At 41.8% G+C, this 23256-nt stretch overlaps 3 protein-coding genes across 3 annotated transcripts; 1 reads left to right on the top strand and 2 right to left on the bottom strand.

The window, feature by feature from the left end:
* Positions 1-1205: 1205 nt before the first annotated feature.
* On the top strand, positions 1206-5202 carry LOC115676522 (uncharacterized). The gene is made up of 4 exons (XM_030599476.2): positions 1206-1650; positions 2403-3001; positions 3832-3918; positions 4869-5202. Exons 1-4 carry the CDS (start codon positions 1402-1404, stop codon positions 5152-5154), a joined length of 1221 nt encoding a protein of 406 aa, XP_030455336.1. The 5' UTR covers positions 1206-1401; the 3' UTR covers positions 5155-5202.
* Positions 5203-5541: 339 nt separating this feature from the next.
* Positions 5542-10948, bottom strand: LOC115665772 (probable beta-D-xylosidase 7). Its single transcript, XM_030587611.2, has 6 exons — positions 10428-10948; positions 10018-10320; positions 8899-9068; positions 8699-8796; positions 6415-7179; positions 5542-6319 (listed from the first exon to the last, which is right to left on the bottom strand). Exons 1-6 carry the CDS (start codon positions 10824-10826, stop codon positions 5727-5729), a joined length of 2328 nt encoding a protein of 775 aa, XP_030443471.2. The 5' UTR covers positions 10827-10948; the 3' UTR covers positions 5542-5726.
* A 3401-nt stretch (positions 10949-14349) lies between these two features.
* LOC115676461 (probable beta-D-xylosidase 7) lies at positions 14350-20198 on the bottom strand. Its single transcript, XM_056311253.1, has 6 exons — positions 19764-20198; positions 19386-19688; positions 17478-17647; positions 17298-17395; positions 15211-15975; positions 14350-15113 (listed from the first exon to the last, which is right to left on the bottom strand). Exons 1-6 carry the CDS (start codon positions 20181-20183, stop codon positions 14521-14523), a joined length of 2349 nt encoding a protein of 782 aa, XP_056167228.1. The 5' UTR covers positions 20184-20198; the 3' UTR covers positions 14350-14520.
* Between the last annotated feature and the right edge of the window lie 3058 nt (positions 20199-23256).

Genomic DNA, 23256 nt, shown 5'->3' with positions numbered 1-23256 from the left:
TATATTCATACCATATTTATTCCTATATTAATTCTTGTGTAAAAAAAAAATCTCAAATTGATACACATGTGCCATATTTACCCCAAATTGATATACTTGAGCTACATTTGCCCCAAATTGTGATAAATTTTGTATTTTTAGGGGTAATGTGACATAGGTATATCAGTTTGGCGAAAATGTGGCACGGGTGTACAAGTTTATGATTTTTTGTGACATAAAAATTATTTTGGGTAAATGAGGAACTAGTACACCAGTGTGAGATACATGTGACACGAGTATACTATTATTAGTTTGGGATAAATATGGTACATGCTTATTAGTTTGGGGTTCTTAGTGCAATTAACCCTAAAATGTAAATGCACGGTGATTGTGAGTTAAATTTCTGGGATATTACACAAAACTCTTCCAAATTTGAGGGTAATATATATTTGTTCATAAGCCTGAGATTTGATCATTCAAGATGGCGGCCATGGGATACCGGGTCACACTAGTGAAACAACTCAAAAATCTACTTGTGATGACCCAATATAATCTACTTAACCCATTTCGACATATATTAATTTATGTGAGGAGTGTACGATGTACAGTCAAGATGGCTTGAGTTTGTATCGGAGAGTTGGCCTCCATGATCAATCGGCCTTTTGTAATATTTGGATTGTGCTAGTGAATTTGAAGAAACTCTCGAGCGGATTTAAGAAATAGAGTAACCGGGAACTGAACCACTGTAAATACATTAACGCAAGCTTTTATATCCCTAGTCTCTTTCGCCTTTGTGCACGTTATTTACTTTGTTCGTTTAATCTTCTTGCTCACATCATTGTACCGCGTGAAAATTATATTTTTATTGGCTGCTTCAATGATTTTGGCCAATGGGCCAAGCCTCTCATACGATACAAATGTGATCTCACTCCATAAGATGACCATTTGGTGATGAGTGGTGGCCTCCTCGAATCGGCATAAAGCCGAGAAGAATTTCGAGGTGGAAAGCTCGAGCCCGTCTTATAATCTCATCGCTCAATACGCGACCGTGGCTTTTTAATGTCGTGCATCAGCTGATAATCATGTTAGCAAAAAGTTTTGTCATGTCAAGATTTTTTTCGACACAACGAATAAAGGGCGGTCTAATCAATCGGAATTTAGAGCCGGAGGGATTTGATTGGAATATTATACAGAATCCAAGATTTCGATTGGACGATTCAAAAAGTTAAGGAGCTGAAATTGGAAGTCTCCTTTTCCTCGTTGACATCGACCGTTTTCAGCCGCAACGAGACGCACAGTCCAACGTTGTTAACGTGATCGAAGCAGATGAAAGGCCACCGCAGCAAACATGGCGGATCCTCCGAATCCTCGAAACCCTAGATTCCGGTTTCCTCGTACTCGAACTCGGTCCCCCTCGGAATCATGCCGGTCTCGTGGCGGTCGGCACTCCCCCTGCTGCTGGTCTCTTCCCTCTTCTTCCTCGACGAGTGGATCTCCACCCCGTCGTGCAGGTTCGTCCCGCGCGCGGACCGCGGCGAGCGCGACGCCGGCGCTGCGGAGGGGCGCGGCGATCTGAAGGCGATGATCGTCTCCGACCTGCTCTTGGTGGGGTCCGACCACGGTTTGGTGGACACCTACTTCAGAGACTATTACCTCAACAAGTTCTTCAAGGTATGTTGTTGGACTGTGTCTTGTCTTTTGGGTTTGGTTCGCTTTAATTGCGGTCGTCTTTGATTGGGATTGTGGGTAGGAGTCGTGGGTGAATAATGCTGGTAGATGATATCTTCCCTCGATGTGGACAAAGAACTTTCACTGGGAAAGAAGCAGAAAAATGTTAGCTTTTTGGGCTATGTTACTACTCTAGTTGATACAATTTGTTAGCCTCCTGCTGCTGCTGCTGCTGCTGCTTAGTTTTTTTTTCTTTTTTTGTGCAAAAGACTATTACCTTTTCGCAGCGGCTTCGGCATCTGCACATGGGGTACTTTGTGATTTCCACATAATCTGTTCTTGATTGCATCTCGGGTTAAACATGACTTCATTGAGCATTAGGCATTCTTACATTAATGTTTTCTTGTGCATGGATTTCGTGTACTAGTGGAATGACTGGGCACATTTGCTGATAGTTGGCCCGAAATAGGTGACGGAATGAAAGCACCGGTTCCGTTCTGCTGTAAATATGTCAATTTTTTTTTTTTAAATGATCAGATTTCTTAGAGAGCCGAGGAATGAGACTTGCTAAATCTTTGAGCTTTTAATTATAGCACTTGAATACTGAAGTAATCAAGGAGAAAGTCAATATAAGTGCTTATGGTCAATCTCAGTTATAGGGTAATGGACCACTGAATAGTTAATAAACTTGTTATTATACATTTCTTTCTGCTTCCTACTCTATATCTTCTTTTCGCTTTGTAATATGTAAACAGAAATCATTTCAAACTCTCAAGCCTGATATGCTGGTGGTCTTGGGCGATTTTTCTGCCAGAGGTTCAGAGCTGACGAGACGCAAATGGGTCCCTGTACTTCATCAATTTCATAGATTGATAGGATCCCTTATTACCCTCCCTTTCCATGTCATTTTGGGTGACAGGGATATTGGAGAATGCACGGGACTAGATTCTCAGTTGGTCGACTGGATATCCAGTCATCTCCCTGGATTAGATTCAGCTGGTTGTGGTGCCTTTGAGATGGAGAATATTACCTTCGTCTCTCTTAACAGTGTTGCATTGCTTTGTGGCAACAATGGCCTACGATTTGGCGTGGAAGAAATGATAGAGAGGGAAAGCTCAGATTTCAGGACCGAAATGGAAGGGTCAAGAACAGAAATGACCAATGACTTAGGTTTAGATAAGGAAATGTCTCCAAACTTTGCATGGAGAGAGAATTCTATGGCATCTGGCTCTGGTCCTGTTCTCTTGCTTCACTTCCCATTACACCCAACAGGAAGGAGCAGGAATGATGGGCAACATTGTCATCGGAAAGCTTATAGCAACTCATTGGTGGATGTCAATGTACTGCGGCAGAGGTACACTTAATTCTGCTATTTCTACTTAATCATCATAGCTGTAAGAAGTCAATGTCCATTGCATTGTAGTTGTTAGTTTTCATTTAACATTTCTATAAAAGCGACTCTTCTTCTTCTCACATGTTCAGTCATGTGTGTGATATAACTAGTATACCTATGGAGTTATCCCTCATAAATGTATCCTGTACTGCTGCGGACAAGTTTTCGAACATAATATTGAGAAGTATTGTCTTTTGTTGCTCTAAAAAAGATGCAAATTTTTTACTTTAGTTTTTTGAGAGTAGAGCAACGGATAGCCATTTAACAGTTGCCATAACGTTAAATGTGGAACTTCTCTGTACGTTAAACACCCCAAATCTTTTTAAGACATGAATGTGCCAAATTGCTAAGAAATGAAAGCAAACATAGAAAAGAAGCTCTGGGCCAGTATTTTGAGATGTGGTGCAGTAATTTCCTGGAGATTAACTTACAGGGCTATACAGTATGTTTAGGATAAGCTGCAAATGAAACATAGGATGATAGTAGGATCCGTTAAAATAACAAATATAACAGTATTTGTCTTTGCTTAAATGCGCTACAGTTTGGAAGAGAAGTACCCCTTGAAGTGTAAAAGTTATAATAAGCTAATGCGATGCGCGACGAGCTGAAAATAATTGTGTTGCAGGTTTCCCTTGTTTGGATGCTAGTGGCTTGGTTTATGCTCACTATATGGACTAGATGCTTAGGATTCTGATTGACCATTCTACTTTTATTATCTTGTTTGGATAACTATGGTTGAATTACTGGAAGTTCCATTTCTTAGTCCCTTTGTCGACATTCCTTTTGGTCAGGAGGCTTGATGGGACTGGGCCCTATGAGTTATCTCACACTATCCCTCCAAATGCAACAGAATACATCTTCCGAGCTCTTAGACCAAGGTAGAGAAAATTCTTTGTGCTTCTTATTTGCCATAATCTTTACAGTATTCTCAGTTCATCGAGGCTCTGGGCTTTTATAAAGTTTCAGTCGTTTCTACCCTGATTTCCAATTGATTTCACGTGAGAGAGAGAGAGAGAGAGAGAGAGAGAGAGAGGGAGAGAGAGAGAGAGCATTGTTGCAGAGGGTCACAATGTGCGTAAAGGACATAGGTCACCCTTCACTTGCTGCAGCAGAGTCATGCCCTTTTGCTAACTGTGGTAGACGGTGACAATCCTCTGTCCACCAAAGTACCCTCTGGGCCTCTACCACTGTTAGCAAAAGTTGTGTGGCCCTCTGGAACTCTAACCCTTTTTCCCTGCTTTCTTTTTACCTTAATGCTATTATTGGTGCCATGTGGACACCATGTCAGTATTACACAATTGCAAAAATGTCATGGAGAAAGACATGTTAGCTTTTGGTCAAAAAATAGGTTGAAAAGTTCATAACTAGAAAGTAATTTCCAAGTTCATGACAATGTGACTTTGGGTAACACCAATTCAAAGTTTGATGATGCTATTGAAAAAAGTTTAAGTGACCCCAAGGTATAGTGACATTTAGCAAGATCTACCCACAATTAGGGAGTAGACTTTAGTTATACAAAACTCTTCATTTAGAAAGGGATGATGTTAATTACTTGATGATAAACATAGTCACAGTTGGAGAACATATTTCTTAGAATATGGTTGTTATGGAATATAGAAGTTCAGAAGTGAGGTAAATCCTGGGAAGGCATATTAAAATCCTTGGCTGGGTGACATCTGTAATGCCAATCTGATTAGTCTAAAGCAGAATTATCTCGCTTTCTTAAAATTAGCCCCTTTTAGTAAGATCTATTATTATTATCATGTAATTATTATGGCTGTATTCATCTCTATTTGTAGCTCAACTATATGCCTCCATGTCACTGCAGGATTGTTTTTAGTGGGCACAGTCTTGATTTTTGTGATTACCGACACCAGGATGGAACTCGTGAAGTAACTGTTCCACCCATGTCTTGGCATGCCAGGGATGATCCTGGATTTGTCATTGCCACATTTAGACAAGGCAAATCTGTAGGTGTCAGTCATTGTTCGCTTGGTAGGCAATCGTATGTATTCATCTATATCTCCATGTTGGTTCTGTTGATGTTAATGAGACTCTTAGTGAAGTTTTTGACAACATTCCGGACTATGATGATGGCTGTAGCTCTTCTGTAACATTTCTTTTCACATGATTTATAGTTTCTCATTCTGATTGTGGCTGTTTATCGCCTCTAAATTTCTAGTACCCTTTAATCGTGTACTTTTGGCCAATCCGTTCCGAGCATAAGATCTGGGTGGACCTGAACCAGCTAAGATGTGTTACCAGGTTTAAGTAGAGATCTGTCCCCTCAACTTGTCATTTCCCTTTTCCGTAGTGATACTCCAATTTGGAAAAAGTTTCAATATTGATCCCTGCAATTCAATTCTCGGTAAATTTCTCCCACATGGACAATCCGAGACTTTTATGACTCCCGTGAATCGTCCACATTTTATTCTTTACAAATAGGCAAATTGGGCTTGCAAACATAGTTTGGCACACGACCAGTTCTCGAGACGATGGAATTAATGGAAAACTACTTGAAAATTCATTATGCTCATTCCTTATTGATCCTTTTCACGTGCAAATAGGGAGAAGTCGCCGTTCGAATCTTTTCTTGTTACACTTGCCAATTGAAACGCTAATCGAACTATGTAGGAAGCAATAAAATCCTTAAATTGCAAGATTAACGACTGGCCAAATTCACATATCAGGCCATAACGGTGATTGGGTACTCTTGATCTCCCACCTCCAAGAAGCGCCACCCTTCTTCTATTATCATCACACCATTTTCATCGGCTCGGCTCAGGTGGTCACAAGGGTTCAATGCCAATGTGACCTCCATGGTTTCGCCCCCCTTCAGTTCCACACTCTGGAAGGCCACCAGCTGCTTCATCGGACTCCCGCTGCTCGGCTTCGCATGCCTCACAAAGAGCAACACCGGGTGCTTGCTCGCCATGTCGCCATGGTTCTTGACTTCGACTGTGACCTCAAACTTGCTCTTCTTGCAAAACTCTGCTCCCAAATCTGAAACCGGTCTGTACCGAGGGGAGGCATCCGAGGCTTCATCAGGTTGAGATTTAGGGGATAGGTTTAGGTAGAAAAGTTCCTTGGTAACAGATATGAACTTGTAAGAATGTTCCGTGTAGCTAAGCCCGTATCCATACTCGTAAACCGATTGGCCTTCGTAGAACCGGTATGTACGCCCGGGATAGCCAGTGGATGGTTCAGGCCTCATCCTCATGTCAGTCATTGGCACTCTGATGAATTCTTGTGGGTACCAAGTCACTGGCAATCTCCCACCTGTTTCATAAGTAGAAGAATTTAATCACGACCTCCTGATTATTTCAAGAAACTCAGGTACAAGAACCAAGAAATGAAGGATCATAGGATTTTACCAGGATTATGTTCACCAAAGATGATTTCCGACAACGCCATCCCACCAGCCTCACCAGGATAACCGGCCCACAATATGCTTCCAATGTTCTGATCATCCCTGGCGAATCTTATGTCAACAGGACCTCCACAAAGAAGCACCAAAATGACCGGCTTCTTCGCAGCTTGGGCGACAGTGGTGATGAACTCTTGTTGCTTGCCAGGGAGGACCAAATCCACACGATCGAAGTCCTCCCTCTCTTGAGTTTGATCTAACCCCATGATCAGCACCACGTGATCTGCTGCTTTCGCTACTTCCACGGCCTGGGCAATCGATGGCGAAGAACACGCTACATCGTCACAACCCGGCTGATACCTCGTGTCCTTCACGTAACTCTGCAGAGCCTGCAGCAGCGTCACAGACTTGCATGGCGGTCCTGCATAGTTCCCGAGCAGCTTCCATGCATTGTTGGCATTGGGGCCTAATACAGAAAGCGACGTGGACTTCGATCTCTGGAGAGGCAGACGCTTTTCTTTGTTCTTCAGAAGCACAATGCCGCTTCGAGCAGCCTCGAGAGCCAAATCTTGATGCTTTTGGGAGCAGACCTGATCCGGGCCTATGTTGCCGAAAGGTTGTTTCTTGGGGTCGCCATTGAACAGTCCTAGCCTCATTCTTACCGAGAAGAGGTTGTGAAGCGCTCTGTCTATCTCGGATACTGACACTTTCTTTTGCTTGACAGCGGATTTAGTATGATTCCGCAGGTAGGTTCCACAGTTGACATCCATTCCTGCGGTTTTCAGAACCATCCGATGATGTTAACTTCACAAATTTCGCTTCCATCGCGATTCTTTCGTCCAAAACCGAAAGCATACTTGGTGATTTTTTCCTATTTCCACTGATTGAGAAAAAGTGAGGTGACTGGTGATTTTGGTGATCAATGGTGTAGTATCCTGCCAATTCTAAGGCAATCAACAACTGATCCAGTGCTGTTGTTTGCAAACTGCGGATTCACAAATTGTGATCTTTGCTAAATGTTTTGGTCATGAGTGAAGGTCGATGCTGTCGAAACAATAGAAGTTACAGAAAATTCTATCACAAATTGTTTTCATATTTCCACATTTTTTCCTCTAAAAGCGACAAAAGGACACATTTAAAAAAAATAAAATCGCAACTTGGAAAGACACTTTTAAGGGATTCTCCTTTTTTCCCGTTCCTATGTAAAGAAAAAGGCCATCTTGCTTGTGGGGCGCACACAATAATTGAATTTGCTAGGGCCTAGGCCATAACGTGATCGGATCTCCTGTTTTGTGTTTCTTTTCGTCCCTCTTTTTCATCTGTCTTGAGTGATCTGAACCTTCATTCTTCAGTATCATTCAATTCATGCGTGAAACCGACAGCTGAAATGGTCCAAAGCCGAACATTGTTTGCAGGCATGAAGTTCCAAGGACATGCCATGCCAAGGCTCGACTATTCGCAAATCAAAGAGAGATATTCTAACGCTGGACCATTCGTCGAAAATGAAATCTCAAATGCTAAAAAGAAAAACATAAAGAAAATATGCCAAAAAGATACCAAGAAAAAAAAAATCAAAAGAATGCATGCGACTACTTGGGACAGATTCACAGAACCTGTTGAAGAAAAGGCAACATAAAGGGCCAAGGCATTTGACTCTCGAGGATAAGAGACGATGGACCAATCTGAACAATAACATAAGATCAGCTTGTGGTGGTCCCATTCATATCCTCAATCCTTGTTTTAATCTACCAAGATCAAAGGATTCGCCATTTTTTTAAAGTTGATTAATGATTTAATCTTGCTTTTAAAGTAATGTTTCCGTCACTATTACTACCCAGATATGTGGAGTTTCAGCAAAACAAGAAAAAGAAAAAGAGAACACTATGAAGGGTAGCTATATTATGTACAATACCACGCGGTTTGTGAAGAAAATCAATCACAATATGACCTATTTCGTATTATACACCCAAAATCTTGTAAGCCGTACAACTGCTACTTATAAAAGATCATTTAGAATCTCATGATTTGAAGAGTATAACAAAAGTAATTTTTTTAATAAAGTGATCTCTCTCTTTAGTTTACTCTCCGGTAATCAACATCTCGTGAGTGTGTTTATTAAATACCATCTCCTGATAGGAGAAATATTAGGTGATTATTACCTAACTCAACGCATTTAGCATACCGTTAAGCTATAGGGCATCGCTAAATATTACTAATATACATGACTCGTGTAAATTTGAGACTAGCCATGAGCTTGTGTCATGAAAATGCTAAGGAATGGATTAACATACCGGCTTTGAGGACATCGGCTACAGCATCCTCTGGCGTCTTGGCATATCCTTGATTGTCATATATGATGGAGACGGCATCGCAGTCCGATGTTATGTACCTGCCATATCTCAGCTCCTATTAGTCAACAAGCCATCATCATCTTCTCTACAAAAGTCATGGAGTGAAAAAAAAAAAGGACATGCCACTTTCACTTATTTACCCGTGGAAAGACCATTGCCGACGGGCAGTGTTGGAGAGGAGATTGTAGTCGGCACAGCTGGGGACGCCGTTGACCCGGTTATAAGCGCACATGATCCCACTGGCCTTCCCGTCCTGAATGCACCTCTGAAACGGCGGCTGGAACGTATCCGCCATGTCTTGTGCCGTCACCTTACTCGACCCGACACAAACATCGCAAGTTAATTAAGGCCCAGCAGTCCAACTATCAACCCAAACCACGACTGTTCCTAATCAGGTCAAAATGGTAACTTAAAAAGCGACTTCCATGGTCCATGCCTTAGGCGTCGGAAGGAGAATCAAGTTCACTCCATTGTAGCTTTAGACAAAATGGAGGTTTACTTTCGGCGAGCTGCTGTCTCGTGCTTTGAAAAGGCATACACTACACATCATCCCACTGTTGTTTGTTTTCATTGTATTTTCGTTTAGATTAACAATGGCATGGAAAACTATTCATGATAATATACCCTTTTTTTTCCTCACAATGAGCAAACTCACCTAACACATGAAGACATTGCGTTAACCTATCTTCCTAGCTTTATTATATAAAAAAAAAATAAGAACAAGAAAACCCTCGACCACATCTTTCTAAGGAAGTGTAAATAGCAGAAGTCGGGCCTTTTTCAGATCTTGACCCACTACCACTAGTTCCATAAATTAAATTCAGATAACGATCATGACCCACAACGTACTTTATAAAATTCACTCATGTATGGGCCGAATTCACTTTAGTTTTTTTTTTCTTTTTCTGTACCAGCGACTATTGTTATCTTATTTCCTCTTATCCTAGAATAAAACAGCAGGTGTGCAGCGCTTTACTATTTATAAAAGCCAATAATCAGTCAAGCCCCAATTAATGGGCATCTGCTCTAATCACATGCTCTAATTTGGCATTTTAACTTATGGGGCAGGGACAGGAATCTTTGAACCGTGTCCTAGAACCGCTCCAAAGCCAGACACAAACTTCCAAAGCATACCAAACATTAAGTTAAACCCACATGACAAAGACACTCGGGAATTCCGCCAAACGTTGGAGAAAAAGCGATAAAGAATGGAGAAACAGATGCGGGAGAGAGAGTACGGAGCGCCAGTAGTGACTGACCCGTGCATCGAAGACGAACCGGTTCACGCCCTTCCAGTTATCCAGATCGTAGGCGGTGAAGTGCTTGCAGCAAGCGGACGCCTGAAGCTTCCCACGGAGCTTACCTCCGCCCTGGAAGGCGTCCCCCTGGACGCCTCGCACGTACGAGACGGCGTACTTGCCGGTGACCAGCGGGTCCTCGCCGGGCGTCTCCTGCCCTCTCCCCCACCTCGGGTCTCTGAACACGTTGATGTTGGGCGCCCAGAACGTCATCCCCGTCGCCTGCCCCGCGTTGTACACTGCCCTCGCCTCAGTCCCTATCACCTGCAATGCCACCGATTCGGTTCGGTTCGGGTCGGGTCACGTTTCTTGTTTTTGGGGGGCACCGTTTCTTGAAATGGCGATTGGTCTTTTGGGAGTCGCGAGCTTACCTGGCCAATGCGGTACCAGAGGTCGACGTCGAAGGAGGCGGCGGTGAGGATGACCTGGGGGAAGCTGGTGGCGGACTGGATGGTCCCATTGAAGCGGATGCCGCGGCCGGCGTTGGAGACGCCGTGGAGGGACTCGGACCACCACTCGTAGGCGGGGACGCCGAGCCGGGGGATGGCCGGGGCGGAGCTGACCAGCTGCGAGATCTTCTCGTCCAATGTGAGCCTGGAGACGAGGTCCTGGGCGCGCTTGACGATGGGCAGCGAGGCCCTGCAGAAGGGGAAGGACTTGGCGGAGGGGCTCGACGGGCCGCACGAGAACGGCGGCGGCTGGGCGGAGGCGGAGGCGGAGGCGAGGGCGATGAGTAGGGAGAGGATTTGGACAAGGTGGCGGTTCCTCATCTTGGTTGGGTTCTTGGAGAATGGAGAGAGTGTGGGAGTGTGAAGAGTGGCTTCTGAAGTGAGAGAGACAGTGAGAGCGGAGCTGAGCAGTGGGTGTTAAGGAAGAGAACTCCATTCTTGTCCTTTTTCATTTCTTTTTCTGGGAAGAAAACTCTTTAAAAAATTTATTGAAGGAGGGAAAGAATGCCTCGGAGTGGGGCCCTTTTCTAACGGAGAAAAGTCAAAAGCTTTTCGACTTACGATCGTGCTTGTCGAATCATGTTAGTGGTCACTGGTTTGGTTTGGAAAAATTTTAAATAAGAGTGTGAAGTGAGTGTATTTTCTCCGAAATGAGTCTGAAGCGGGCATTATTCCAAATAAGGATTTGAAGTAACCAATTTGGTTTCAAATAATTGCCTAGTCTCATCGATCGGCGTTATCTTGTCATGTTACTTCAATGGAATGCGAATCCATTCAGCTGCTTTCTTTTCTTTCTCTTTCTCTTTCTCTGAACTAATGACTCGCTTGTTCAGTACTGCTAACTAATATAGGAGGATGTCATTCCCTCGGAATTACTGGTAGCTTCGGTTGTTGAATCTCGTGCAAGTTAGGTTGTTGTTGTATATTGGTTGCAAGCTGAAGGTAGGAGCTTTAGGTGAGTATTGACCATGCACTCTCACGTCATGTAATATCGTATGTATGATTGGTGATTGACCTCAATGTTAACAGTTATCCCCAAGGTTCAACGAATGAATGAAGCTATGATTGTACCTGACCATTCAGAGGAGTGTTGCTACCCTCGACGATAAAGGAAAGGTACCGCAAAATTAGGGGGTAAGGGGTAGTTTAATTACTCCGAATGAGCGAGTTGTAGCACTTCAACAAAGAAAGGCTTATTTGAATGCCCACTTACTGTATCAGAAAGGCCTTCGAAGAGAATGGCAGTTTGATCGAGCAGTAAACCTAATAGAACAAGACTCCTTAGGAAAAGGGTTGCCTCTGGCCTAGTGATCACTCAATAAAATTAGCAAGCAGCCTCGACCCGGGAGGAAAGCAAAGATTTTGAGCACTCGGGCAGCATTGGTTGATAAGGGTCATCTTTTTCGGGCTTCTTAATTGAACTGAATACGTAATATACGGCGTACGAGATTATTGACCGAGACAATGGCAATCCATTATACACTTCTTCTTTCATAAATTTCTAGATAGATCCACTAATTTCTAAGATAGCTACATTGTTAGAATAGATGTGTTCGTCAATTCAATGGTTGGAAGGAAGAACCATCTACTCCCACCCTTTGCCCTAATCATGAATCTACTTTAGACTAGCTTGACTTAAGCCAATCATAAGCCTTTGCTAATTGAATCCTAATCTCTTGAAGTACTCTTGGTAGCTAGGGTAAGAGCTAAGAGGAGTCGTATTGAAAGTTTTCACACTTAAGATAGTTAGAAGCAAAGTACGTGAGAAAGCTAACCCATTACATTGGAGTGCTAAAGTAAGGAACGAACCGAGGCTAGCTTTCCTAAAAGAGGATATTATTATTTGAAAATACGGAGTTGCGCAAAGAGGTTTCAGCATCCTCATATGCTTTCTAGCTGAAAAATACAAACCTCTGTGAAGCTAGGAAGAAAAAAGAGAAGACTGCCCGAGAAGAAAGAGCAAGAGGGATTGAAGGAGTTGTATTCATTGAAAGGCAAGATCTAAAAAATTGTATTTAGGGCTCGACCTGGGTCTTGGAACTGACTAAGGCCATAGACTAGAAGTATGGCCTCCGATAAGGCAGTTAGAATCAGATTATCCAATATGAACTCTTATTGCAGTGAGAGAGGTAGGTCTAACAAGCCTAGCTACTTTCTTTATCGAGGACTAAACTAAGAAAACTTTAGCTAGCAATTCATTTCACAACTTCACTAAGAGCCTATTTTTTCTCTAGCCTAGAGCCTTCAGGATAAGAGATGATGGACCAATCTGAATAATGAGGTAGCCCAAGCTAACACTTATCAACTCTTATTTCATCGACCAAGATTAAAAGATTAACCATTTCTTTATAGTTGATCAAAGCTTTAATCTTGTTTCTAATGTAATGTTTCCATCATTATTACTACCCGAAATCTTGTAAGGCATACAAATGTTGAGTAAAAAAGATCATTTTAGAATCTTACTCGTGATTTGAAAAGGCCATAACAAAAGTAATTTTCCTAATGAAGTGATCTCTCTCTTTATGATTCGACCAAAAAAATTCTCTCTTTAATTTACTCTCCGATAATCGAGATCTCATGAGTGTGTTTCTTTAGATACTTTCTCTTGACAAGAGAAATATTAGGTGATTATCACACAGCATTACGTAACTTGATGCATTTGACATACCGTTATGTTTTAGGGCGGCGAAAAATTTTACTGATAGACAGGACTCATGTAAATTTGAGTCTAGCCATGAGGTTGTTCATGAAAATGCTAAGCAATGCATTACATACCGGCTTTGAGGACATCGGCCATGGCATCCCTTGGCATACCCTTGAGTGTCGTATATGATGGAGATGGCGTTGCAAACCGATGTTATGTACGTGCCATAGCTCACCTCCTATTAGTCAACAAACCATCTAAGTAAAATGAGGACATGCCATTTCACTTATTTACTCGTGGAAAGACCATTGTCGACTGGCAGTGTTGGAGATGAGGTTGTAGCTTGCACAATTGGGGATGCCATTGACCCGGTTATAAGCGCACATGATCCTACTGGCCTTCTCACCTGGAATGTATCCGCCATGTCTTCTGCTATCACCTGAATCGACTTGACACAAATATTGCAAGTTAATTAAGGTCAAGAGTTGAGAATAATGCGGAAGATAGATTTGAGGAATTTATGTATATTTCACAATATATATTAATGAAAGATACATAGCCTATTTATATGCTTTATTAGATATCTTTTGGAAGATAATATCTCAATCAAGATATGCACCATCAAAGGGAGATATACTTGGAATCTTGAGAGATACGGATAATCAACATAAATATAATAATAATCTCAAACCTAGGAAATTATCATAGAGTTTCGAGTCTCCTTTCCAGAGGCAATCCCATTTGCGTTTGGCCAAGCACCATGCTGGTCGTGTTACAATGCCGGCGATGCGTCTCTAAGTCGACTGTTTTAACAGCAAAGAACGAATGTTGTTGGACTCCAATAGCAAAGTCGACCACGAAGGACGCACGCTTTTGACCTTCGATTCTCGACTTTTTACTTCTTGTTTCGAAAAGCCGACACCGCCACCAAACTCTAATGCACCGTGCACTAGGGTTCCTGCAGAAAATCGATTTGTGGAATTTTTGTATATTTCAATGCATATATTAATGAAGAATATACTATATTAGATAACTATTTTAAGATAATATTTTAATCAAAATATGCACAATCAAAGTCAAATGGAGATATACGTGCAACATACGTGAATCTCGAGATTAAAAAAAATAGGGAAAATGGGCTTGCCAACATAGTTTGGAGCACGACTAGTTCTCAAGGCGAAGGAATAAATGGAAAACTACTTGAAAATTCATTATGCTCATTCCTTTTTGATCCAATTCGTGTACAATTGAGCAGAACTTGCCATTCAAATCTTTTCTTGTTACACTTGCCAAATGAAACGCTAATCAAAGTATGTAGGAAGCAATAAAATCCTTAAAATTGCAAGATTAACGACTGGCCAAATTCACATATCATGCCATCACGGTGATCGGGTATTCTTGATCTCCCACCTCCAAGAAGCGCCACCCTTCTTCTATTATCATCACACCATTTGCATCGGCTCGGCTCAGGTGGTCACAAGGGTTCAGTGCCAATTGGACCTCCGTGGTTTTGCCCCCCTTCAGTTCCACACTCTGGAAGGCCACCAGCTGCTTCATTGGACTCCCGCTGCTCGGCTTCGCATGCCTCACAAAGAGCAACACCGGGTGCTTGCTCGCCATGTCGCCATGGTTCTTGACTTCGACTCTGACCTCAAACTTGCTCTTCTTGCAAAACTCTGCTCCCAAATCTGAAACCGGTCTGTACCGAGGGGAGGCATCCGAGGCTTCATCAGGTTGAGATTTAGGGGATAGGTTTAGGTAGAAAAGTTCCTTGGTAACAGACGTGAACTTGTAAGAATGTTCCGTGTAGCTAAGCCCGTATCCATACTCGTAAACTGATTGGCCTTTGTAGAACCGGTATGTACGCCCGGGATAGCCAGTGGATGGTTCAGGCCTCATCCTCATGTCAGTCATAGGCACTCTGGTGAATTCCTGTGGATACCAAGTCACTGGCAATCTCCCTCCTGTTTCATAAGTAAAAGAATTGAATCACCACCTCCTCATTTTTTCAAGAAACTCAGGTAGAAGAACCAAAAAAAAAGAGGGATCATAGGATTTTACCAGGATTATGTTCACCGAAGATGATTTCTGACAACGCCATCCCACCAGCCTCACCAGGATAACCGACCCACAAGATACTTCCGATGTTCTGATCATCTCTGGCGAATCTTATGTCAACAGGACCTCCACAAAGAAGCACCAAAATGACCGGCTTCTTCGCAGCTTGGGCGACGGTGGTGATAAACTCTTGTTGCCTGCCGGGGAGGACCAAATCCACACGATCGAAGTCCTCCCTCTCTTGAGTTTGATCTAACCCCATGATCAGCACCACGTGATCTGCTGCTTTCGCTACTTCCACGGCCTGGGCAATCGATGGTGACGAACACACTACATCGTCACAACCCGGCTGATACCTCGTGTCCTTCACGTAACTCTGCAGAGCCTGCAGCAGCGTCACAGACTTGCATGGCGGTCCCGCGTAGTTCCCGAGCAGCTTCCAGGCATTGTTGGCATTGGGGCCTATTACAGCAACCGACGTGGACTTCGATCTCCGGAGAGGCAGACGCTTTTCTTTGTTCTTCAGAAGCACAATGCCGCTTCGAGCAGCCTCGAGAGCCAAATCTTGATGCTTTTGGGAGCAGACCTGATCCGGGCCTATGTTGCCGAAAGGTTGTTTCTTGGGGTCGCCATTGAACAGTCCTAGCCTCATTCTTACCGAGAAGAGGTTGTGAAGCGCTCTGTCTATCTCGGATACTGTCACTTTCGTTTGCTCGACAGCGGATTTGGTATGATTCTGCAGGTAGGTTCCACAGTTGACATCCATGCCTGCAGGTTTCGGTACCTTTCGATGATGTTAACTTCACAAATTTCGCATGCATCATGATTCTTTAGTCCAAAACCGAAAGCATACTCGGTGATCTTCTTCATATTACCACTAATCGAGAAATTGTGAGGTGTTTGGGGATTCGGTGATCACTGGTGTAGTATCCTGCCATTTCTAAGGCAATCATCAATTGTTCCAGTGCTTTTGTTTGCAAATTGTGAATTTGCAAAGTGGTGATCTTGGCTAAATGTTTTGGCCATGAGTGAAGGTCGACGCCGTCGAAATGATAGGGGTTATAGAATTCTATCACATATTTTCACATGTTCCCTAATTTTTTTTCCTCTAAAAGCAATAAAGACATAAAAACAAAAAAAAGGCCATCTCGCTTGTGGGGCGCATACAATAATTGAATTTGCTAGGGCCTAGGCCATCAGTGATCAGTCTCCTCCTGTTTTGTGTTTCTTCTTTAGGATTTTTGCCCCTATTTTCATTTCTGTCCAGTGATATGAACCTTCATTCTTCAGTGTCATTAATTCATGCGTGAAAACGAAAACTGAAAGACATCGTATGCATTTGCAAGAAAACGCCATGCCTTGGCTCGACTCGCCGGGAATCAAAGAGAGATATTCTAATGCTTGACCATTCGTCGAAAATCAAATCTCGAATCCTAAAAAAGATCTCATTTGCCAAAAACATAAGAAAATCGGCGAACAAGATACCAAGAAAAAAAAGAATCAAAAGAGTACATTCGACTACTTGGGACAGATTCACAGAACGTGGTGAAGAAATGGCAACATAAAGGGCCAAGGCATTCCCTCTAGAGTATAAGAAATGATGGACCAATCTGAATAACATCAGCTTGTGTTGGTCCCATTCATATCCTCAACTCTTATTTTCATCGACCAAGATTAAAGGATTAACCATTTTTTTAGTTGATTAACGATTAATCTTGTTTCTAATGTAATGTTTCCGTCACTATCATTGCCTGAAATCTTGTATGGCATACAAATGCTCCATTGAAAAGATCATTTTAGAATCTTACTCGTGATTTGAAAGGGTCATAACAAAAGTAATTTTCCTAATGAAGTGATCTCTCTTTAGGTTACTCTCCGGCAATCGACATTCTCACGAGTGTGTTTCTTTAGATACTTTCTCCTGACAGTAGAATTATTAGGTGATTATCACAGCATCACCTAACTTGATGCATTTGACATACCATCAGGCTATACGGCGGCGCAAAATTTTACAGATAGACACCACTTGTGAAAATTTTAGGCTAGCCATGAGGTTGTTCATGAAAATGCTAAGGAATGCATTAACATACCGGCTTTGAGGACATCGGCCACGGCATCCTCTGGCGTCTTGGCATATCCTTGACTCTCGTATATGATGGCAACGGCGTCGCAATCTGATGTTATGTACCTACCATAGCTCGGCTCCTATTAGTCAACAAACCATCATCATCTTCTCGACAAAAGCCAGACACGCCACTTCACTTACTTACCCGTGGAAAGACCATTGTCGACGGGCAGTGTTGGAGAGGAGGTTGTAATCTGGGCAGTTGGGGATGCCGTTGACATGGTTATAAGAGCACATGATCCCACTGGCCTTCCCGTCCTGAATGCACCTCTGAAACGGCGGTTGGAACGTATCTGCCATGTCTTGTGCCATCACCTGAATCGACCCGACACAAATATCGCAAGTTAATTAAGACCAAGAGTTAAGAACAATGCGGAAAAAATATTTGAGGAATTTTTGTATATTTCACAATATTTATTAATGAAGAATACATTAGCCTATTTATAGATTTTATTAGATATCTATTCTAAGATAATATCTCGATCATAATATGCACAATCAAAGGGAGATATACGTGCAACATGCGTCCAATCTTAAGAAAAACGGATAATCAACAGAAATATCATAATTATTTCTAACATAGGAAATTTTCATATAGAAATCACTAATTATCTTTAATATCCGCTCAAACTCAAGGTGAAATCAAGCGAAAGGGGTGCTAGTAAAATATTTCCCAAATCATTTATTTACTGCGAAATAAATACACCCTAAATAGTAGAACTCATACGTCTTTCATATCTTGAGTCTTGACCCACTAGTTACAAAAATTAATTTCAGATAACAATCATGACCCACAGCACATCTTATAAAATTCTCTAATGTATGGGCCGAATTAACTTATTGTTTTTTCTTGTTTTTTACCAGCGACCATTGTTTTTCCTAGAATAAAAGGGCAGATGTGCAGCGCTTTACTTTATAAAAAGGCCACCAATCAGTCAAGCCCCAATTAATGGACACACAGGATCTGCTTTTGCTCTAATCACATGCTCTGACAGGCATTAGACTTAGGAAAAAGGCCACAAAAAACCCTAAATTATGCGTATTATGATACATTTACCTTTAAGTTTTTTTTTAACATCAAAAACTTAAACTATGCCTACTTGACACATTTACCCTAATTTTTTTCTTGTGACTTTAAAAATCGTAAACTTATACCTACGTAACACAATTAAATGTTTGAGTATCATTGACTGGCTCCTTATTAATTTTGATTCATTTCAAAATGAAACAATTGACTATAATATAACAAGTACAAAACAAAGAAATAGATTGATATTTGTTTATGGATCATAATAAAGAATTTATATTTTATACATGAACAGTTTTCAAATAGAATTGATGATTTTATAATAGAAAACAAAGTTGGATTTTTGATTGGTATTAATAAAGAGTTATCATTGACAAGCAACAACAATTGCACCTATCAAAGCAACCAAACGAATTATGGAAATGAGTTCAAATGGAAGAAAAAAAATCTATTGATAAATGATTCCGATTTGTTGACTATTACCTATCAAATCTTCATCGATAATTTGGTTTGACTTTGTCGTCCAGATAATCTTGTATCAAGACGTATCCAGAATAATAGTCATTAGTGAAATCAAAATACTTGTACATTTAATGTTCTGATTTTTCAACCAAAATAACATCGTTTTTATTTCACTTAAACCACGTGGGTCATGGGGGCATCATGTTAATACTTTTTGCTTTCGAGTATCCATGTAAACATTGATAGAACTTCGACAGTAGTAAATATGTCACAAAGTACAAGTTTAGGATTTTTAATGTTCAAAATAAATACATCATAGCGAGCATGGTTTAAAATTTTTTTTGTTGGTTTTTACCCATAAACTTATAGCGGGTGGGGGAGAAATCTTTGAACCCTGTCCCAAAACCTATCCAAAACCAAGACACAAACTTCCATAACATCCTAAACATCAAGTATTTAACCCTACAAGACAAGACACTTGGGGAATCCGCCAAACGTTGGAAGAAACGATATTGAATAGAAGAAACAGATGTGGGAGAGTACAGAGTGCTAGTAGTGACTGACCCGAGCATCGAAGACGAACCGGTTCACGCCCTTCCAGTTATCCAGATCGTAGGCTGTGAGGTGCTTGCAGCAAGCGGATGCCTGGAGGTTCTCACGGAGCTTCCCTCCGCCTTGGAAGTCATCGCCTTGGACGCCTCGCACATACGCGACCGCGTAATTGCCGGTGGCCACCGGGTCCTCGCCGGGCGTCTCTTGCCCTCTCCCCCACCTCGGGTCTCTGAATATGTTGATGTTCGGCGCCCAGAACGTCATCCCCGTCGCCTGCCCCGAGTTATACACTGCCCTCGCCTCAGTCCCTATCGCCTGCATTGCCACCGATTCGGTTTGGGTCAGGTCACGCTACCTTTCGTTGTTGGTCTTTTGGGGTCGCGAGCTTGCCTGGCCGATGCGGTACCAGAGGTCGACGTCGAAGGAGGCGGCGGTGAGGATGACCTGGGGGAAGCTGGTGGCGGACTGGGTGGTGCCGTTGAAGCGGACGCCGCGGCCCGAGTTGGATACACCGTGGAGTGACTCGGACCACCACTCGTAGGCGGGGATGCCGAGCCGGGGGATAGCCGGGGCGGAGCTGACCAGCTGCGAGATCTTCTCGTCCAATGTGAGCCTGGAGACCAGGTCCTGGGCGCGCTGGCTGATGGGGAGCGAGGCCTCGCAGAAGGGGAAGGACTTGGCGGAGGGGCTCGATGGGTCGCACGAGAACGGCGGCGGCTGGGCGGAGGCTGCGGGAGGGGAGAGGAGGGCGGCGACGGAGACGAAGGCGATGAGTAGAGAGAGGCTCTGGACCCGGCGGTGGTTCCTCATTATGGCGGGTTCTTGGAGACGGCGGAGAGTGTGTGGCTTTTGAAGGGGACAGTTTCAGTGAGAGCAAGTGGGGTAGAAGAACTCCATTCTTGACCTTTTGTTTTCGTTTTTAGCATAAAATCTTCACAAATTTTATTATAGGAAAGGGAAATCATGCCTCAAAGGTGCCATTGAATGTTACTATATCTATACTTTCCCACTTCTTCGATGCACTTGATATATATATCTTGCGGCATGTAATTATAATTAAGTAGACGAATCTTGTAAAAAATAATTCGTAAATTTTACGACGTCACTCTTCGAGTCATGCAATATCTGATGCTGGAAAAGCAACAATCGATGTAAAGAATTAGAGTTCCAAGCCGTCAGTAAGTCCGCATGGCTAATTTAGAATCTGATCTTAGACTTGGAAAATACGACGTTGATTAGAATTTTAGGGGACCAATGAAAATTCCATGGTTGAACTCGATGTGGGCACCGAAGGGCACAACGATTGGGCACCGTCTCAAAGAGTGATCAAACTTAGGATTATAAATGGAGAGGACAAAGCAAGGCCAAACAGCATTAGCCTTGAATTTACCTCAGCAACATCCTCAGAACGGCCACAATTTGTAACCAATAACTTGATATAGGAATCAAATCAAGCAGCACTTATTTATCATGCATAACATTACAGGAACGAAAAGGCAGTACGCTTTTCGAAACACCCGCGACACAGTACTCGCAACACCACTTTTGGTTGCATAATTGTCAAGCAATTCTTTGCATTTACCCAAGGGGAAAGTAAAGCGACAAAATTAGGTTCAGAAATTCGTACTAGCATGAGTATTATATATTTTAATTGAGAAGATTGGAATATAGGCCTAAAGTTAAAGTTTCTCAATCACTTCTCAAGGTTTCGAATCCTGTGAACTTCACTCTAATCATCTCAATCACTTTTGAAGGTTTGGAATCCAGTGAACTTCACTCTAATCACCGTGATCTTAACACCTTGTCTGGCACGCCCCCACCAGCTCAACGTGATTCGTGTCACTCTTCGAGTTATGCAATTTCTAATGCTGGAAAAGCAACAATCGATGTAAAGAATTAGAGTTTCAGCCATTGGTAAGTCCCACACGGCTAATTTAGAATCTGATCATGTTACTTGGAAAATACGATGTTGATTAGTCTTGGCCCATTTAGGGAGGGCCCTTTTATTATGGAGAATAGTCAAAACTCTTTTTGGTTACGAGCGTGCTTAAATCATATTAAGGCTGATTGGGATTCGGGTACCTCACATAGCCCAACCCTTTTCACAACCATGCTATTGATCGGGTATATTCTGTATACTTTATCCTATCCATCATGCACATTTGTTTCTCCGACCAAAGGACGGCTAGGCTTGAACATAAATTTTTTTTTGGTTCAGAAGGGAAATTTTTATTTCACGTAAAAGAGAGTTATATAACGCAAGACAAAAATGCAAATCCCACAAGGCAAGTAAATCTGAAAAATGAATTAACTTGGTACTGCCTGTGGAAACTTGTTCATTTCACGAGAACGGATCTGTCATAACATCAAAGCACAACTAAGCTGCGCATGGCAACCATTATGTGCCCGGGAACAGATTCTGGTCAGAAATGATTCTTTTTTATTCTGTGCCAGGGAACTAATTCTGAGCATTTGAAGGCGTTTGGTAACGGCCCAAAATTTCTATTCCTAAAATAGTAAAAAAACATAAATGCGTTTGGTAACGCAATAAAATTTATTTTTATTAATAATATTTTAATAACATTTTAAATATTTTAATATTTCTTCCTTTTCTTTTTTTCGTCTCCTCCTTCTTGGCCATGGCCGGTAAAATATTTTTTAATTAATAATACTTTTATTAAAAATAATTTTTTTATTTTTTTTGGCCATGGCCGATAAAAAATTTTCTTATAATTAATTTTTTTATTAATAATTTTTTTAAAAAATATTTTACTAAATTTCTTTTTTTTTCGCCATGGCCTGGTCGGTGGCCATGGCCGGTAAAATATTTTTTTTATAAATATTTTTTTATTAATAATATTTTAATAAAAAAAATATTTTTATTGAAAATATTTTTTTTATTTTTTTTTGCCATGGCCTGGTCGCTGGTCATGGCCGGTCAAATTTTTTTATAAATAATATTTTTTTTATTTTTTTCGCCATGGCCTGGTTGCTGGCCATGACCGGTAAATTTTTTTTTTATTAATAATATTTTTTTTATTTTTTTCGCCATGGCCTGATCGTTGGCTATGGCTGGTAAATATTTTTTATTAATAATATTTTTTTATTAAAATATTTTAATCTCGCCAAATACGGCGAGGGTGGCCCTCGCGCCGGACATTAGAAGCTATATTAAAAACCAAGAAAAATAAGAAGAAAAAAAAAACTGATTCTCATTTTTGTTCCCAGAATCAAGAAGCTACTTTTTTTTTATTCTTGATTCTGCTCCAAAACTGATTCTGGGCACAGATTTGCAAGAATTTGTGCCCAGAAATCAAAAAATTAAACAAACGGATTTCTATTCCCAAACTGATTCTGGGAACAAAAAAACAGAATCAAACACTATTTGGCAAGTTGCCATGCGCAGCCCTAGCGACTGGTGACTGAATTTACATCATCATCAGTGATAAGCATATGTGGAGATTTCTCTCCCCAGTAGCTACGACTTTGCTAAAAGCGGTGCGCGCTTAGGTTTGGCGTCCCCAGCACTATCATCATATAGAGACAACAACACCAATAGGTTGAAAGTGCAAACGTTTTAACTCAAATCTATATGATAAAATAGCACCCAAATCTAAATCTAGCTCTAAATGGAGAGAGAAAAGCTGCAAAAAAAAAATACCAGTTGATCACAAAATCAAGATAAGCCTCCTGCCAAATGCAACATCAGAGGAGCCTCGGAGACTTGCGGAGCGCTTGACTATCGACTATCTAGAATAAGCACCTGGAGCCGAAGCGAGCGAGCAGATCCGGAGAGAACAGATATTTTGAGGCGCTCGCGCTTCGATCTTCAGAGCTCACATGACAAATCTCTCCATTTTCGTGGAGAATGTCGACCACGTCG

Source organism: Syzygium oleosum, unplaced genomic scaffold (assembly GCF_021117445.2).
Source record: "Syzygium oleosum isolate NSW1041296 unplaced genomic scaffold, Sole_v2.1 Sole_v2.05, whole genome shotgun sequence".
Taxonomy (NCBI): domain Eukaryota; kingdom Viridiplantae; phylum Streptophyta; class Magnoliopsida; order Myrtales; family Myrtaceae; genus Syzygium; species Syzygium oleosum.
Note: the sequence above shows the minus strand (reverse complement) of the source record. Positions and strands in the feature narration are given on the sequence as shown.